We start from the raw sequence: 20,685 nt of genomic DNA on the forward strand, positions 1-20,685 counted from the left end.
CATCGCCATCGCTGCCTTCCCTTGGTTGCAGCTTCGGCTGTGCAATATGTCGGCGTCGTTGTTTCTATGGTGCGATAGAAACAGAGCAGCCGCCGGTCCCTCTATTGCCACAGGCGTCGGTTGCCTCTACCGCCGCCGTTGTTTCTATGGTGCGATAGAAACAGAGCAGCCGCCGGTCCCTCTGCTGCCATAGGCGCCAGTTGCCTCTACCGCTGCCACTGTTTCTCGGCCACTTCAACGCCACTCCTCTCCTTCGTTGCCGAGCCACCACCGCTGCCAGACACCATGCGATGACCGTCGCACGCCTCCCAGTTGTCGATCCTCCTTGCTCTGCATCCGTAGTGCCAAAAACAGAGCAACTCACTGGTTGCCCTTGTTCCCAATCGTAACACCGCCAACTCCTTCTCCACCACCGCCGCTGCTTCTTGGCCGCATGACCACCGCTGCCGTCGCTCCCCAGCCAAAAACCTCCCCTCCTCGTTGCGTCATACTCGCTACAACCACATCCTCTCCCCTTTGAAGCCCATCTAGTTGAAAGGGGCCCCTACTTTCCCTGCTTTCGACCAGCCCCACCGTCGCCACTACTTTCCGATCGGTGACCAGCATTGCCGCTGCTCCTCAGCCAGTAGTCTTCCCTCCTTGCTGCCCCATCCTGCTCGAGCAAGAAGGACTATGGCTGCTGCTTCCCAGCTAGCGGACCAACCCCCTCGTCACTTATATCGTCCATGACGCTGCCCCCAACCGCGCCACCATCGCTGCCTCCGCTGCCCCCAACCACGCCACCATCTCTGCCTCCACTGCCCCCAACTGTGCCACCATTGCTGCCTGCCCTTGTGTCGCAGCTGCAGTCACTTGACCATCCCTCTTCACAGCGATCAAAACAAGGCAACCATGACCATCGTAGCCACTGCCATCTCCTCAACCGCACACGATTTCTCGGTGTCACTAGTGCCTCCTTCTACTGTGTGATAAAGACAAGCATCATTGCCTCCCATCCGCATCGTCGCAACCATCGGGGTGGCAAGCCCTTGGCGGCATTGCCCCTAGTCGCACCATTGTTGCTGCCTTCCCTTGGGTCTCAACCATCGCAGCCGTAGCCTCTCGACCTCCCTTCCTCGTGGCGACCACAACAGATCGCCCTCCAACAATGAACGCAATAACCGCAGCAATTATGCTGCCCTGCCTCAACCCCAACAGTGCATGCAACACCGATTCCTCTTGTCAACCCCGGCCGCTTCAACGCCGCCTCCCCCTTGCTTAGCATATTCTGCCACAACTGCAGGTTACCATCACCACAGGTTGCCATCACTACAGCCTCAACCCCGCTGCTCGACGATCGCCCTTGGGTCGCAACAGTTGCAACCACATCGGCGCAGTCGCCTTCCAGCCCTGGCGCTCGCACCCCACACAGCGATAGAAATAGGGCAGCAACTCTTCCTCCAATGCAGCGACCACAGCACTGCCCTTGGCAACTTCGCATCGATAGTGTTGATGCCCTTGACCGACACCAAAAATAGGAGTTGAGATTATAGAATTGTAGTCTTACGCAATAGCCACTGATAAATCGGTGAAAGCACAAATGGAAGCATTGGAAATCAGAATTGAGAACCAACTGCAAGAAACACTTAATGATTTCAAAAAGAGCCTACTAGAGAGCCTCAGCAAATTTCAACAAAATAAGGGCTCAAGTTTTACGTTGCATAGATCTAGAAATACAAGAAAAGGGCCCCAAGATTGTGACATAAACTACTCACACATGAAGGTAGAATTTTCGAGATGGAAAGATGGAGATCCAACTAGAGAGAGATGCAATCCAATGGTATGATTAGTATGAAAATTTCCACGGAGTTCCTTCATGGGAGTAGTTCTAAAGAGGGCTTATTGTTCGCTTCGGCCCATTAGAATATGAGAATGTTAATGGACAGCTCGTCAAAATTTGTTATACTTCTACAGTGATGGAATATCAGAGCAAGTTTGAAAGATTATCATATCAAGCTAGGGATTGGTCAGAACAAAAATTTTTGGGTATATTTATTGAAGGGCTTATTCCAGAGATCTAGTGTGAAGTTAAGGCTCGTCAACCCCGCACTATGATAGCTACTTTCTCATTCGCACATCTACATGAGAAATATTAGCAAGGAAAGATCAACAAAGGGTTTGTACTATGATGAAAAGTGGAGTATAGAGCACCAATGTAAACAAGGGCAACATATGATGATTTAGCCAATTGGAGAGGAATCGAAAGCAGAAGAGTTGGACTCCGATTATGAAGGTGTGGAAACTGATGAATATATTGAAGCCATCATATATACAGTGCATGCATTGGCTAGCTATGCTAACGCACAAACTATGAAAATCAGAGGAACTTTGAAGCATCAGCCTGTCACTATGTTGATTGACACGTGAAGCACTAATAATTTTATGAAAAGGAAAGTTGCAGCTCGATTATCTTACCACATTGAAGGCTGTGACAGATTCGAAGTAAAGATTGCTGATGGACGGATTTTAACTTGTGATAACAAAGGCCAGGAGTTTCTTGCAATGATTGCTACACTAAAAGACCGACCTGTTGCTTACACTATCAAAAAGTGGAGACCATACTTTCTTGATCAACGGGTTATGATGCATTACATATAGCCTATGATTGAAGTGCTGAAAGAGAAGCTCTTCGAGAATGATGCTACTCAGCCTTGAGGATAAGGCTGATTTGAAGAGGGAGGAACTGTTAGGACCCTTTTTATGAGCTTTTGAATAATGTTTATCGAGTCCATTTAGTTTTGTTGTTTATTAAGTCATTTTGGTTCAGTTAGAGTCAAGTAGAGGTTTATTTAATATTTATTTATTATTAGAGTCCAAGTCCAAGTGGGCTATGGATGGAACTCTATAAATAGTGATGTAACCCTTTCTTTTCGAAATTAATCAGTTAATCAATGAAATGTTATTCCACTCTATGGACAAACCCTAGGAGGCCGATCCCCTCGAAGTGATCAAGGAGGGTCGATCCCCTCGAAGCGATCAAGGAGGCCGATCCCCTCGAATCGATCATTATTATTTCCTTTTCTCCCCTTTCTTCCACGATAAGACTTTAGGGTTTTATCATTTGGTATCAGAGCGACGATAAGACTTTAGGGTCTTATCACTAGGATGGTTTGGGCCAAATACAAGGCCCAACTAGGTTGATGGACTCTGACTAGCGGTGGCATCGCTTGGAAGACCCAATTTCCCAAGTGGATTGGGCAATGGTACTACTAGCAGTTAATGCTGTTAGCGGTGGTACCACCCTTGTCAGGTGGTGGTACCGTTAGAGTTCGATCTCCGAGCTCTGTCAAGCGGTGGTACCGTCCAGTGTCAGGTGTAAGGCGGTAATACCGCCCAGTAATGGCGGTGGTACCGCTAATACCTGGAAAATCCGGGATGAGACACTTTTTGGCTCTATTTTTGAAAACCATTGGGGCCTATAAATACCCGACTCTTTTTTGCATGAAAGGGCACCGAAGTGTGATTATAATCTTGAGTTATTGGGGTGTAAAAGTGTTGTAAACAAGTGCTAGAGTCCTCCTCCCTTTCTAAGTTTTGAGATCATTCAAGAGAGGCGTGAGACTTGTAAGAGTTCTCTCCTAAACCCGACAAAAGGAGAAAGAGCTATAAAAGGTGATTGGTCTTCACCTATTGAAGGAAGGCCTTTAGTGGACGCTAGTGACCTCGACGGAGGAGGAATCCGAAAGTGGATATAGGTCACATTGCCCGAACTATTCTAAATTCTGGTTTGCATTTTTTTTTTAGCAATTTACTTTAATTGCAAATCATTTCATAGCAAACTGCTTCTCCTCCTTATCTTGCTTTCACTATGCTTACGCTCTCTTATGTTTCAAGTTGCTGTCTTTCTGAATCGATTTCCATCGAATATATAAAATATTTTACGAAATCAAAGAATTTTCTGCTGCACTAATTCAGCTCCCCTCTTAGTGCCACTCTTGATCCTAATAGTGTTAACATAATATTGAATTCTTGGGGCATTAAAGTGTTATAAAAGTGAGAAGAGTCCTCCCCTCCCTCTCTTACCTTTGTAACCATCTAAGAAAGAGGAGTGAGGCTTGTAAGGGTATCTCCTAAACCCGATAAAAGGAGAAAGAGCTGTAAAAGGTGGTTGGTCTTCGTTTATTGAAGGAAGACCATTAGTAGACACCGGTGATCTCGACGGAAGAGGAATCAGAAGTGAATGTAGGTCACAATGACCGAACCGCTCTAAATTCTGATTTGCATTTCTATTTGAGCAATTTACATTACTGTAATCTTCCTTAACTTTCTCTTTACACTCTTACGAACGTCTTCAAGTTTAATATCTTTTCAAAACGGATTTAATCAAAATGAATATTTTTTGAAATCAGTGACTTTTCCACTACACTAATTCATCCCCACCCCCACCCCCACCCCCCTTAGTGCTGCTATTGATCCTAACAATTGGTATCAGAGGCCGGTCACTCTCATTTGGTTTGAAACGCAAGAGAGATAGCATTTGCTAGTAACTAAGAAGGTTACTCAATTACACATCTACCCATGCTCAATTGAACGAATTACACCTATTGAAAGACTAGAATGAGGATTTTTCTAATTTCTATGGAATTTGAATTATAGAACATTGTAGAAAATGGGTTTCAAAAGTCTTCTCTTCCAATGAATGATTGGAATGAGTTGAAGAAGAAGACTTTCGCTTTAAATGCCAAGGCTATGAATGCCTAGTTTTGTGCTTTGGATAAAATCGAGTTCAATCAAGGCTATGAGTTGTTTCGGATGAAACTGAATGAGACCATTGGAGACATGTACACCCGATTTATGGATGTCGACAATGGTCTAAAAGGACTTGGTAAATGTTTTTCTAATTCCGAACTTGTTAATAAAATCTTGAGATCCCTTCCAAAGAGTTGGGATCCTAAAGTAACTGCTATTCAAAAAATAAATGATTTAAATAACTTCCCTCTCGAAGAGCTTATCGGGTCACTAATGACCTATGAGATGACTTACAATGCTCATGAAGAACTTGAGAACAACCTTATAAAGAATAGAAAGGATATGATACTAAGAACTGAAGAAGACCACTTGAAAAAAAATTCAAGTGATGAGGACTATGATGATGACTTAGCACTATTGACATGAAAGTTCAAAAAAATCATAAAAATAAATTAATTTAAAAATAACTATAAAAATAAATTTGAACCTATGAAAGAATAAGTTATACGCTACGAATGCAAGAAGCCGGGATATTTCAAAAGCAAATGTCCCCAAGTAAATAAGAAGCAACCAAAGAAAAAGAAGGCTCTTAAAGTAACTTGGGACGATTCAAGTGCATCCAAAGAAGAGGAGCCAACCAATACTGAGCAAGTTGTTCACTATGCACTAATGGCTATCGGAGATGAGGTAAGCAGTTCATTGGATGCAAATTTATCTTTTGATGAACTACTAAGTGATTTATTTGATTAATATAAGTTAGTTAGTAAAAAATATAAATTATTGAAAAAGGAGCATGCTTCTCTTGTTAGTGATTTTGATAGACTAAAAATTGAGTATGATAGTTTAGCTCCTTGCACAAAATGTAATGAATTAGAAACACTTAAAAAGGAAAACTTGCTACTTAAAGAAACCTTAGAAAAGTTTGAGGTTAGTAGCAAGTCCTTGAACATGATTCTTGCTAATAAGGGTCAAGTTTATAGAAGAGGCGGAATCAGATTTGTGAGTAGCTCCTACTAAAATCCAACCACCTTTGTTAAAGGCCCTATCTAGCATGTATCACCCCACACTAAATGTAACTTATGTTGCAAACTTGGACATGTTGCCTATAAATATCCACTTAAGAGATATAATCCACATAAATTGATTTGGGCTCCTAAAGGAACCATAAAAAACTCCATACAAAATGAGAAATTAAGTCAATCGATTTTTTAGCACCCAAGGTCAAATGGGCACCTAAAAATTACCCTTTTATGTAGAAATGTTTACCATCACAAGCTAGGAGCAAGAGATGGTACCTTGATAGTAAATGCTCAAGTCACATGACTGGAGATCTATCTCAATTCTTTAAGCTCACTAGCCTAGACGAAGAGTATGCCACCTTTATAGACAACAACAAGGGTAAAATAATTGGAAAAGGAACCATATGTAACAAATCTAACTTTTTGATTAAATATGTATTATTGGTTTATGGTTTAAAGCATAATCTTTTGAGCATTAGTCAATTATGTAATAAAGAATACATCATTAGATTTGAATCCAATGCTTGTATTATTAAAAAATCACACAAAAATACATCTATGATTGCCCTAAAACAAAATAATGTATATACTATCGACAATGATGATCTTTGTAATAAAATGTGTTTTTCGATTTTGAATGATGATGCTTGGCTTTGGCATAGGAGATTAGATCATACTAGCATAAAACTAATCTCTCAAATCTTATCTAAAGAACTTGTAAGAGGTATTCATCAAAGTTTGTTAAAGACAATGTGTATGATGCATGTGAATTAGGAAAATAAATAAAAGGTAGTTTCAAACCAAAGAATCAAATAAGCACTTATAGGCCGTTGCAATTGATCCATATGGATTTGTTTGGACCATTTGATATATCAAGCCTAGGAGGTAGCAAATATGCCTTTGTAATCGTAGACGATTATAGTAGATATACTTGGACATACTTCTTGGCACACAAAAGTTATTATTTTAGGTATTTTTTAAAGTTTTGAAAACTTATTCAAAATGAAAAAGACTTTATGATTTCATCAATTCGGAGTGATCACGGTGGTGAATTTTGAAACCATGATTTCCAAAAATTTTGTGAATCTAATGGATATAACCATAATTTCTCTACTCTAAGAAATCCTAAACAAAATGGAGTAGTGGAAAGAAAAAATAGAAACTTACAAAAAATAACAAGAACCATGTTGAACGAACATAGCCTACCCAAATATTTTTCGGTCGAAGCCGTTAATACAACATGCTATGTCATGAATAGGGTTCTAGTAAGACCATTACTTTCCAAAACATCTTATGAATTGTGAAACAACAAAAAACCCAATGTTTCATATTTTACAAAGATGCCTTAGGAAAGTTTGATGCAAAATCCAATCAAAGAATTTTTCTTGGTTATTCTTCTATTTCTAAAGCCTTTCATATTTTTAACAAAAGAACTTTGGTTACAGAAGAATTTATTCATGTTATTTTTAATAAATTTTTCAGAGTTAAGAAAAATAATTTGATGATCTTAATTTTGATGCTTTGAATTTAAATGAAACCCTTTCTCCATCTAGCAATTTAGAAACATCTTCTTCCGAAATATCCTTACCCAGGGAAAGGAAGTATGTAGATGCTCATCCAAATGAGCTAACCATAGGAGACAAATCAAAAGAGGTACAAACTCGTTCTTCTCTTAAGAATTTTTGTGCCAACGCCGCTTTTCTCTCCCAAATTGAACCTCAATGCATTGACGATGCCTTGAAAGATGATTCATGGGTTATCACAATGCAAGAAGAGTTGAATCAATTTGAGAGAAATGAGGTGTCGAAGCTTATTTCGAGGCCAAATGATCATTTAGTTATTGGTACTAAATAGATCATTAGAAATAAGCAAGGTAAATTTGGTATTGTGGTTAAATATAAGGTTAGATTAGTGGCCAAGGGTTTCAACCAAGAAGAATATATCAATTATGAAAAAACCTTCACTCCTATGGAATGATTAAAAGCCATAAGGATGCTCCTTGCCTATACTAGTAGTAATAATTTTAGGTTATTTCAAATGGATGTTAAAAGTGCTTTTCTTAATGGCTTTATTTCTGAAGAAGTATATGTTGAACAACCTCCCAGATTTGAGAATGATAATTTTTCTAATCATATGTTTAAATTGACTAAAGCTCTCTATGGATTGAAACAAGCCCCAAGGGCTTAGTATGAGAGACTTAGCTCCTTTCTGATTTGAAATAATTTTTTTAAAGGCAATGTCGATACCACATTATTGATTAAAATTTTAAAATTAATTTTTTTATTGTTCAAATTTACATTGATGATATTATTTTTGGTTCTACAAATGAATCTCTTTATGAATCATTTGCCAAGGGTATGAGCCAAGAGTTTGAAATGAGTCTAATGGGTGAACTAACCTTCTTTTTAGGTTTATAAATCAAACAACTTCACACTGGTATTTTTCTTAGTCAAACAAAATATGAATTTGATTTGCTAAAATGCTTTAATATGGAAAATTCAAAAGCTATCAATACACCTATGAGTACCTCTACTAAGTTAGACATTGACAAAAGTAGAGAAAGCTTTGATTAAAAAACTTATAGGGGTATGATAGGTAGTTTACTATACCTCACCGCAACTAAATCGTGTTAGGATCAAGAGTAGCACTAAGAGAGGGGGTGAATTTGTGCAGCAAAAAACTTTCGTGATTTTAGAAAATTGTTCGTTTCATTTAAAATTAATTTCGACGAAAATGGTTTCGATTCAATCTGTTTCTGAGAGAAGTTAAACTTAAAAGCTTTCATAAAAGTGCAAGAGAAGATTAAGGAGATTTGCAGTAAAGTAAATTGCACAAATAAAAAGCAAACTAAAATTTAGAGTGGTTCGGTCAATGTGACCTACATCCACTTTCGGATTCCTCCTCTGACGAGGTCATCGACATCCACTAAAAGCCATTCTTCAATAGGTGAAGACCGAACACCTCTTTACAACAATTTCTCCTTTTCCCAAGTTTAGGAGACAACCCTTACAAGTCTCACACCTCTTTCTTGGATGGTTACAAGGCTAAGAGATGAAGGAGGAGAACTCTAACTTTTACAACACTTTTATGACTTAAGACTTCAAGATTAAGCCAATAGTTTTGTGCCTTTTCATGCAGAAAAGGGTAGGGTTTTTATAGGCCCCAATGGCATCAAAATTAGAGCAAAAAAGTGTCACATCCCCGGAATCCGGGGTACTAGCAATACCACCATCATTATTGGGTAGTACTACCACTGCTAATTTGATTTTGGGCGGTACCACCGCTAGTAGCACTACTACCGATGGTACCATTGCCCAGAAAATCAGGGGCACTGCCTTCCAAGCGACGCCACCACCGGCCATGTTTTCAAGGACTGGATTCGGTGCTTAATTCAACCCAATTCAGTCATATTAAGGGCTCAATTGGCCCCTAATTAAGTTAGTAAGATTACCTCCTAATCCTAACTTAATTTATGCTCTAACTATGATAACTAAGGCATAATTTACAGTGCTTCTTGTTCTGATGCATCAATTGCTCTTCCGGCGAGCTTCCGGTGTACTTCCGGTGAACATCCAATGAACTCTTGGCAATGTTCTGGCGGACTCCCAGTAAGCTCCTGGACTTTACGATAATCTTCTTGGCGAGTTCCGACGAGCTTCTTTGGCAAGCTCCTAGACTTCTCGGTTGGTTACGGTAGAACTTCCGACGAACATCTGGACTTCCATCGAACTCTCGAACTCCCAATAAGATCTTGATCTTGACTCTGGCACAACACCTGCTTTATGTCTTACTGCTATTATAGTTAATCCTGCACACTTTTCTCAACATATAGATTAGATCAAACAAATTACAATTGACTTCATCATCAAAATCCGAGATTCAACAATCTCCCCCTTTTTTATGATGACAATCAATTGATGACGGAGTTAACCTTAACTCCCCCTATCTATATGCTATACTTAAGAAAAGATATTCTTGAATTCAAGGCTTATAAATTCAAGAAACAAACTGATAAGATAAGTTAATTAAACTTATCAATATGCACATCATGATTCTTATCATGATCTATCATTCTCAAAATACGATGCTAAGTATTTATCAAAACGATGTCAAGGCATGATATCTATTTTCAAGTATGATATTTCAAATATGAAAGATGACAAAGATAGCAATTCATCATTCTATGGCAAGATATCAATTACAAAATAGTAAGTTAAGTTCTAGATATCTTATCATAATGAAAGAAATTAATCAAGCAAACATTTCATGTATATATGATAAAATACATTGCATACATTTGTCATCAATTTACCACATTTTGGTATTATTTCTCTCCCTTTATCATTAACAAAAAGGAGAACAATTTAACAATACAAGTGTGGTAAAAAAAAAGCAAGCAGGTTTAACACTCAGAAGTTCTCATCATTAGATGTTATCAACATTAAAATGATTAATTCCAACAACTTCTCCCCCTTTGTCATCACATTTTGCATGAAGAAGAGGAAAGAAGGTAAGGAGGGAATCCAATAAGAACTAAATTTGTAAAATGATTTGAATCAAGTAAAAAATGATAAAGAAGTTTTTGTTAAAACATGCTTTCATTTTGACAAAGAGATGGGATTCATGAAAAGGATCGAGATATCCATATGAAATCAAATCCCTACGAAAATTATCACACACAAGAATTCATCTTTCAAGGATTAATATATCCATTGGAATTCCTTCAATTATTCATGGGAGAGGAGTATCACATGAAGGAAAAATTCATGAATAAAACTTCACAGTGAGAAAAGCATTATGTCAAATCCATTTCTCATTAAAAATTTATAAAAGTGAAATCCGTGAGAGATGCATTTGTCAATGATTTCCATGAATCAAACATCAAGATATGTATAAACACTTCATGCATTTATAAAATATTTCGTCATAGCCTATCATCACTATTTGTATGAGATAATATCATTAGTGCTTGTAGCACTCAAAAGTTAAGAATCCGATATTGCATCATGTATAATTAAAACTTCTCAATATTTAATAGAGATCATAATCATCAAAGTAAACATGATATTGCATCATTGTATGATAACATGATCATCATTTAAAGAGATCACAACATCATAGAAACTTTCAACATCAAAGCACAAAATTCCAACATCAAAGTAGACATTTTATTGAAGCACACAACCTTATCATTATGTAAAATTTGCATCATAAAATTATCAGCACAGAACTTAAGTGAGTAATCCAAAGAATCAAGAAAGTCTTAAAATAAAATTTAACAAATTCATACATTCGGACAAATTAACATTCCTAATTCTTGTAACATCTCCCATTTTTAAAAATTTAGTAAATTCTTGTTTGTAAATATGAGGATTTTTAAATAATTTTTTATATTAAATGATATTATATTAAAATTTTATGGCTAGGGACCTAAGAGTATATAGTAAAAATTTAATATGATTTATAAAAGATTCAGATTTAAGTTAAAAAACAAATGGTGGACATGTGTCACTAGCTAACCTAAGGTTGGTGCCACTTATGTTTACTCTAAAGATGACACCTAGCCCCTTTCATGCCTACATGACACCTTGCAACTTTTGCATTAGCTAAAACTCAAATAATTAGATGAAAGGTTAAAGAAAATAAAACTTAAGAGCTGCAGCCAACGTGAGTTTGAGAAGAGAGAAGAAGAACAAGAACAAGAAGAACAAGAAGAAGAGCTTGAGGTCTTTCATCAATTTTTCAACATTTGAGATTCAAATTATTTGAAGGCAAGTGTTCTAACCCCATCCCACAAAAATCCTAATCTCTATTTTCATTTTAATTCTATAAAATTTGAAAGATTTCAATTAAGAAACAGACATTTCTTTCGTTTTGATACAAAGCTATGAATCTGTAATTTTTCGATAATCTAACTTCTATACATTGTTTCAGACGTAACTTTTAGCACTAAACTCTGATTTAGGCAAAGTCTAATTCATTTGAAAGTAGACTTAAAGATCTTTATTTTGATACCAATATTAAATGATTTGGAGTTTAAATATTAATTTAGACTTTTGTTTCAATTAACCCTACAGATTCTGCAAAATATAGACTGTAATTTCTGATCTCTTATTGCTTAACTACTTATAACTTTCTGTTGGGACCTCAGATTCATACAAAGTATGATTTATTTGAAGTTAGACTCAAAATTCTTTCTATATGTACTTGATTTAAAATTTTTAGAATATAAATGAAAACTAAAAACATCTATTTTCGTCGACCCTATGGATTCAGTAAAACAAAGCTGATATTTTTAGACCTTTTGCTACGAAATTATTTGTAACTCCCTATAGCTAACTCCAATTCTTACAAAACTTGATTTCCCTAAAACTAGATTGACACAGCTTTTGAATGACACCTAATTTGTATAAATTAGAGTATAATTAGTTATCTAAATAATTTATACAATTGCCTCTCCAATTATGCCAAAATCAAGCTTTAGTTGATTCGCCTCTTCTTGTTTCTTCTCTTTAGAAATTGATTTCGACAAAAGCCTTACTTCAATTGAACTTTACATTATTGCCTTAAATTCTTGTATACTCTTGTCCTTCAATTATTTATATACCTAAATATATTATGTAAAGTTACTATTTGTAGCGCAATGTTTCGTATCGGTACATGCATTCCATTGTTCCGCATGTGTTTTGCCTTAAATTCGCCTCTTCTTGTTTCTTCTCTTTGGAAATTGATTTCAGCAAAAACTCTTACTTCACTTAAGCTTTAAATTACTACTTTAAATTCTTGTATACTCTTGTCCTTTAATTATTTGTATACCTGATTTCATTATGTAAAGTTTATGTTTGTATCGCAATGTTTCGTATAGGCACATGCATTCCGTTGTTCTGCATGTGTTTCCGATATGTCCCAATTTTATTATTCATTATCCTTTTGTACTCCAGTGTTTGTGGGATAAATGTAAACCTTTGCTAGAAATGGTAAAGGGAGTTATTCTTAGAGCCCACGATGCTCTGTCGTCCCCTATGACTTCACTCAAACGTGAGTGGATGGAGCACCTAAACGTGGGAGACTTATGTTTGGTGGTCATTCAGAAATGAATGGACCATATTATGTTATGATCCCACGATGCTCTGTCGTCCCCTATGACTTCACTCAGACGTGAGTGGATGGAGCACCTAAACGTGGGAGACTTATGTTTGGTGGTCATTCAGAAATGAATGGACCATATTATGTTATGATCCCACTTCACCTTCTATGTGTTTGACATGATATCTAAAGTTTTGGCTGTGTTTCTATGCATGCTTTGGATAAGAATGAAATGAATGCAACGTCATGTGACATTTGAGCTTTTGTTCATGTTTTGTTCTTTGATATGTTCCGAAAGGTTTATATGTTTTTGTTATGCCTTGAAAAATACCATATGCCATCGATATACTCCTTTTGCCAATGATATGCTCCAATTACCTTTCCTCGATTGTATGAACAAAATGTGCTTCGAACGATACAATATTGTAATTCTGCGTTCAAACAAAAACAAGCTACTATTTCATCTTGTATCTCTGCTTTATATTTTGATACCTTATTTGTTTGAAACCTATCCTCTTTGCTATGGATATGTTAGTCACTTACTGAGCTTTATATGCTCACCCCGTTGCTATATAAATTTTTCAGGATAGCTTATCGCTCACTAAAATGTGTAAATTGGGTTGAGGCAGTGGAAGACTAGAAGATTTTGGGGTAAATATTTCGTGCTTGATAGGTTGATGTTGTATAAGTTCTTTTTGTGTATAATGAAATATCAATGACAAATCTAGATTGATGTATTTTGTAAATATTTGAAAAGTATCTCTTGCGTCAGGATTTTGGAAATATTAAGTTGAAACTATGTACTAATATAAACATGTAGTACATGTTGGTTTTGTGATTATATAGATTCCCACAACTATAGATTTATGATGTGGTTATAGTTTAGTTAAGTTATCTTTGAATTTTAAGAATCATTAAGTGACATGATGTATGATTATAAACTGCACAGGTTTTGTGAATTGTGGATCATATAAGTGAATTTTGACTTGAGTGTTCTCTTAGTGGCCTTATGTGTTTAGATCCTGGATTGTTTATTCAAATTATAATATTATCAATTTTGAGTTAGGTTCATACCTCTTGAGTAAGGATTAAATTCAGGGGGGCGTGACAATTCTCTCCCAATAAAATCAAATTATTCTTTACTTAAGGGCTTTGTAAAAATATCGGCTAATTGATGTTTCATATCAATAAACTCTAAGATTACATCATGATTATTCATATGATCTCATATAAAGTGATGTCGAATATCAATATGTTTAGTTCTAGAGTGTTGAATGAGATTTTTTATTAAACATATTTCACTTGAGTTATCATATTTTATGGGAATGTTTTCAAGATGAATCTTATAATCTTTTAAAGTGTTTTTCATTCACACAACTTGTGCACAATATACACTAGCTGCAATGTACTTGGCTTCCAACCGAATTTTATTTCTTGGAAGATCGAGAAACAAGTGCATTTCCTAAAAATTGACATGTTCCGGATGTGCTTTTTCTATCTAATCTACATCCAACAAAATCCGTATCAGCATAAGTAATTAGCTCAAAGTTCTCAGATTTTGGACACCATAATCCTAGATTTGTGATTCCTTTAAGATATCTAAGTATTCTCTTATTTGCTTTAAGATGAGATATCTTAGGATTAGATTGAAACCTAGTACAAAATCCTACACTAAACATGATATACGGTCTAGTTGCGATGAGATAAAGTAAACTTCCTGTCATACCCCTATAAGCTTTTTAATCAAAGCTTTCTCCACTTTCATCAATTTCTAACGTGGTGGAGGTGCTCATAGGAGTGTTGATAGCCTTTGAGCTATCCATATTAAATATTTTTAGCAAATCTAAAGCATATTTGTTTGACTAAGAAAAATACCATTACTTAGTTGTTTGATTTGTAAGCCTAAAAAGAAAGTTAATTCCCCCATCAAACTCATTTCAAATTCAAGACTCATACTTTTAGCAAATGACTCATATAGAGATTCATTCGTAGAAATGAAAGTAATATCATCAACATAAATTTGAACAATAAAAAAATTATTTTTAAATTTTTTAATAAACAATATAGTATCGATCTTGCCTTTAGAAAAATTATTTTCAATAAGAAATGAGCTAAGTCTCTCATACCAAGCCCTCAGGGCTTGTTTCAATTCATAGAGAGCTTTAGTCAATTTAAACACATGATTAGGGAGCTTATCATTCTCAAATCTGGGAGGTTATTCAACATAAACTTCTTCGAAAATAAAGCTATTAAGAAAAACACTTTTAACATCCATTTGAAACAACTTAAAATTATTACTACTAGCATAGGCAAGGAGCATCCTTATGGCTTCTAATCGTGCCATAGGAGTGAAGGTCTCTTCATAATTGATCCGTTCTTCTTGGTTGAAACCTTTGGCCACTAATCTAGCCTTATTTATAACCACGATACCATATTCATCTTGCTTGTTTCTAAAGAACCATTTAGTACTAATAATTACATGGTCATTTGGCCTAGGAACAAGCTTCCACACCTCATTTCTCTCAAATTGATTTAACTCATCATGCATTGTGATGACCCATGAATCATCTTTCAAGGTCTCGTCAATTTAAGAAAGAAAAGTGACGTTTGCACAAAAATTCTTAAGAGAGGAACGAGTTTGAACCCCTTTAGATGTGTCTCCTATGATTAGCTCCTTAGGATGAGCATCTACATACTTCTAATCCTTGGATAAGGATGTTTTGAAAGTAGATGTATCTAAGTTGCTAGATGGAGAAAGAGTTTCATTTAAATTCAAAGCATCAAAATTAACATCATCATCAAAATCATTTTTCTTAACTTCGGAAACTTCATTAAAAACAACATGAATAGATTCTTCTATAATAAAAGTTCTTTTATTAAAGATACAAAATACTTTAGAAATAGAAGAATAGCTAAGAAAAATTCCTTCATCGGATTTAGCATCAAATTTTTCTAAGACATCTTTTTCATTCAAGATAAAACACTTACACCCAAAAACTTTAAAATATGAAACATTGGGTTTTTTATTGTTCCACAACTCATAAGGTGTTTTGGTGAGTAAGGGTTTTTTTAGAACTCTATTCATAACATAGCATGCCATGTTTACGGCTTAGGCCCAAAAATATTTGGGTAGGTTATGTTTATTCAACATAGTTCTTGTCATTTCTTGTAAGTTTCTATTCTTTCATTCTACTAATCCATTTTGTTGAGGATTTCTTAGAGTAGAGAAGTTATGGTTATATACATTAGATTCACAAAATTCTTGAAAATCATGGTTTTGAAATTCACCACCGTAATCACTTCGAATTGATAAAATCATAAAACCCTTTTCATTTTCAACAAGTTTACAAAATTTAGAGAAATACTTAAAGCATTAACTTTTGTGTGCCAAAAAATAAGTCCATGTGTATCTACTATAATCATCTACGATGATAAATGCATATTTGCTACCTCCTAGTCTTGATTTAGCAATTGGTCCGAACAAGTCCATATGGATCAATTGCAAAGGTCTAGAGGTGCTTATTTGGTTCTTAGGTTTGAAGTTATCTTTTATTTGTTTTCCTAGTTGACATGCATCATACACATTAACTTTGATGAACTTGATATGAAGAATTCCTCTTACAAGTTCTTTAGATGAAATTTGAGTGATTAGTTTTATGCTAGCATGACCTAATCTCTTATGCCAAAGCCAAGCATCGTTATTCAAAATCGAAAAACACATTTCATTATAAAGATCATTAATGTCAATAGTGTATATGTTATTTTGTTTTTGTGCAATCATAGATGTGTTTTTGTGTGGTTTTTCAATAATGCAAGCATTAGATTCAAATTTAATAATATATCCTTTATCATATAATTGACTAATGCTCAAAAGGTTATGCTTTAAGCCATCAACTAACAACACATCTTTAGTAGAAACGGTAGATTTGTTACCTATGATTCCTTTGCCAATGATTTTACCCTTGTTGTTGTCTCCGAAGGTGATATATCCTTCATCTATATTAGTGAGCTTAGAGAATTAAGATGGATCTCCGATCATATACCTTGAGTATCCACTATCAAGGTACCATCTCTTACTCCTAGCTTGTGATGGTAAACATTTCTAGAAAAAGGATAATTTTTAAGTACCCATTTGACCTTAGGTGCCTCAAAAGTCGATCTACATAGCATAGTTGTATTGAGTCATTGAGTTTCTTTTAGGAATCCAAATCAATTTGTGTGGACTACATTTCTTAAATGGATAATGATAAGCTACATGCCCAAATTTACAACAAAAGTTGCATTTCTTTCGGAGTGAAACATGCAAACTAGGGCTTTTAACAAAGGTGGTTGGATTTTGGTGAGAGTTACTCACAAATCTGATTCCGCTTTTCTATGAATGTGATCCTTATTGGCAAGGATCATGTTCAAGGATTTGCTACCAACCTCAAACTTTTCTAAGGTTTTCTTAAGTAGCAATTTTTCCTTTTGAAGTAATTCTAGTTCATCACATTTTGTACATGAAGCTAAACTATCATTGTGCTCAACTTTTAATCTATCATAATCACTAACAAGAGAATCATGCTCCTTTTTTAACAATTTATATTTTTTATTAATTTACTTGTATTCATCAAAGAAATCATAAAAAGTATTTAAAAGTTCATCAAATGATAAATTTGTATCAAATGAACTTGTTACCTCATCTCCAATGGCCATTAGTGCATAGTGAGCAACTTACTCGGTGTTGGTTGGCTCCTCTTCTTCGGAAGCACTTGAGTCGTCCCATGTAGCTTTGAGAGCCTTCTTCTTTGGTTGCCTCCTCTTTGCTTGGGGACATTCACTTTTGAAGTGTCCCGGCTTCTTACATTCATAACAAATTATTTTTTCTTTCTTAGGTTCAAATTTATTTCTAGTATTATTTTTAAATTTATTTTTTTTAATGAATTTTTTTTAATTTTCTTGTTAAGAGTGCCAAGTCTTCATCAAGGTCCTCATCACTTGAGTTTTCTTTCAAGTGGTCTTCTTGTGTTCTCAGTACCATACCCTTCCTATTCTTTGAAAGGGTGTCCTCAAGCTCTTCATGAGCTTTAAATGTTATTTCATAGGTCATTAGTGACCCAATTAGTTTTTCAAGAGGAAAATTATTTAGATCTTTGGCCTCTTGAATGGTTGTTACTTTAGGGTCCCAACTTTTTGGAAGGGATCTTAAAATCTTATTAACAAGTTCAAAATTTGAGAAACATTTACTAACTCCTTTTAGGCCATTGATGATATCTATAAATCGAGTGTACATGTCTCCAATGGTCTCACTCGGTTTCATTTGAAACAACTCATAAGAATGCACTAAAAGATTCATTTTTGACTCCTTCACTCTCCTAGTGTCTTCATGAGTCACTTCGAGTATGTGCCAAATGTCAAAAGCCGTTTCAAAAATCGATACTTGATTAAACTCATTTTTATCTAATGCACAAAATAAGGCATTCATAGCCTTTATGTTTAAAGCGAAAGTCTTCTTCTCCAACTCATTCCAATCATTCATTGGAAGAGAAGACTTTTGAAACCCATTTTCTATAGTATTCCATAATTTGAAATCCATTGAAATTAGGAAGATCCTCATTCTAGTCTTCCAATATGTGTAATTCGTCCCATTGAACATGGGTAAACATGTAATTGAATGGCCCTCTAGGTTGTCGGTAAATGCTATCTCTCTTGGGTTTAAAATCAAATGAGAGTGAATCTTGCTCTGATACCAATTGTTTGGATCAAGGGGGGTGAATTAGTGCAGCGGAAAACTTTCGCGATTTCAAAAAAATGTTCGTTTTGTTTAAAATTAATTCTAACGAAAATGGTTTCAATTCAATCTGTTTCTATGAGAAGTTGAATTTGAAAACTTTCATAAAAGTGCAAGAGAAAATTAAGGAGGTTTGTAGTAAAGTAAATTGCACAAATGAAAAGCAAACTGAAATTTAGAGTGGTTTGGTCAAGGTGACCTATATCCACTTTCGGATTCCTCCTCCGATGAGGTCACCGGCGTCCACTAAAGGCATTCCTTCAATAGTTGAAGACCGAACACCTCTTTACAGCACTATTTCCTTTTCTCGGGTTTAGGAGACAACCCTTACAAGTCTCACTCCTCTTTCTTGGATGGTTACAAGGCTAAGAGATGAAGGAGGAGAACTCTAACTTTTATAACACTTTTATGACTCAAGACTTCAAAATTAAACCAATACTTTCGTGCTCTTTCATGCAGAAAAGGGTGAAATTTTTATAGGTCCCAATGGCTTCAAAATTGGAGCCAGAAAGTGTCACAACCTTGGGAATCCGGGGTACTGATGGTACCATCGCCATTACTAGGCAGTACTACCACAACTGATTTGACTCTAGGTGGTACCACCGTCGAATAGGGGTGGTACCACCACTGGTAGGACTATTGTCGATGGTACTACCACCCAGTCTGGGTGGTACCACTGCCTAGAAAACTAGGGGCACTGCCTTCCAGGCGATGCCACCACCGACTATGTTTTCAGGGACTGAATTTGGTGCTCAATTCGGCCCAATTCAGCCCTGTTAAGGGCCTAGTTGGCCTCTAATTAAGTTAGTGAGATTACCTCCCAATCCTAACTTAATTTATATTCTAACTATGATAACTAAGACATAATTTATAGTGCTTCTTGTTCTGGTACATCAATTGCTCTTCCGGCGAGCTTCCGGCGTATTTCCGGCGTACATCCGACAAACTCTCGACAATGTTCTGGCAGACTCCCAGCAAGCTCCTAGACTTTACAATGACATTCTTGGTGAGTTCCGATGAGCTTCTTTGGCAAGCTCCTAGACTTCTCGGTTGGTTCCGGCAGAACTTCCGATGAACATCTAGACTTCCGTTGAACTCTCGAACTCCTAATGAGATCTCAATCTTGACTCCAGTATAATACATGCTTTATGTCTTATTGCTATCATAGTTAATCCTGTACACTTTTCTCAACATATATATTATATCAAACAAATTACAATTGATTTCATCATCAAAATTTGAGATTCAACAGACCGGATATCATGTTTAGCGTAGGACTTTGTGCTAGGTTTTAATCTAATCCTAAGTTATCTTATCTTAAAGCAGTTAAAAGAATTCGTAGATATCTTAAAGGAACCACTAATCCAGGATTATGGTATCTAAAATCTGAAAACTTTGAATTAATTACTTATGCTGATGCGGATTTTACTAGATGTAGATTAGATAAAAAAAAGCATATCCAGAACATGTCAACTCTTAGGTCATGCATTTGTCTCTTAATCTTCCAAGAAACAAAACTCGATTGCATTACCTTTGACCGAAGCCAAATACATAGTGGCTAGTGTATGTTTTGTACAAGTTGTATGGATGAAAAATACATTAGAAGATTATAAGATTCACCTTAATAACATTCCCATAAAATGTGATAACACGAGTGCAATATGTTTAATGAAAAATCCTATTCAACACTCTAGAACTAAATATATTATCATTATGCATCACTTTATATAAGATCATATTAATAATCATGATGTAATTTTAGAATTCATTGATACAAAACATCAATTGACTGATATCTTTACAAAACCTTTAAATAAAGAATAATTTGATTTCATTATAAGGGAGTTAGGGATGTTAAATTGTCTGAATGCATGAGTTTGTTGTATTTCTTTTCTGGACTATCTTTCTCTTAATGTATTTCATGAATGGAGCTTTCATGAATTTATTTCGTTTTTATGTTTCTTGGTATCAAGTTTACTTCATACCCTTGCTCTATCACTTAATAATTTTTGATACACTTAATCACTTCATAGATTTCATTGACAAATACATTTCTCACGGGTTTCACTCTTGTGAATTTTT

The 20,685-nt window shown here is 35.7% G+C and overlaps 1 protein-coding gene across 1 annotated transcript; it reads right to left on the minus strand.

Annotated features, from left to right (window-relative positions):
* Positions 1–670: 670 nt before the first annotated feature.
* LOC135673937 (uncharacterized) lies at positions 671–1,480 on the minus strand. Its single transcript, XM_065183337.1, has 2 exons — positions 1,162–1,480; positions 671–864 (listed from the first exon to the last, which is right to left on the minus strand). Exons 1-2 carry the CDS (start codon positions 1,478–1,480, stop codon positions 671–673), a joined length of 513 nt encoding a protein of 170 aa, XP_065039409.1.
* Between the last annotated feature and the right edge of the window lie 19,205 nt (positions 1,481–20,685).

The sequence above is a fragment of the Musa acuminata genome, chromosome BXJ1-5 (assembly GCF_036884655.1).
Source record: "Musa acuminata AAA Group cultivar baxijiao chromosome BXJ1-5, Cavendish_Baxijiao_AAA, whole genome shotgun sequence".
Taxonomy (NCBI): Eukaryota; Viridiplantae; Streptophyta; class Magnoliopsida; order Zingiberales; family Musaceae; genus Musa; species Musa acuminata.

Excerpts from the sequence above, each read along its gene's own strand:
- LOC135673937 (XM_065183337.1), bottom strand. The coding sequence starts at position 1,480 with ATGCGAAGTTGCCAAGGGCAGTGCTGTGGTCGCTGCATTGGAGGAAGA. Across the intron at positions 865-1,161 it reads AGGGCAGCATAATTGCTGCG|AGGGATGGTCAAGTGACTGC; the intron begins GTTATTGCGTTC and ends ATCGCTGTGAAG.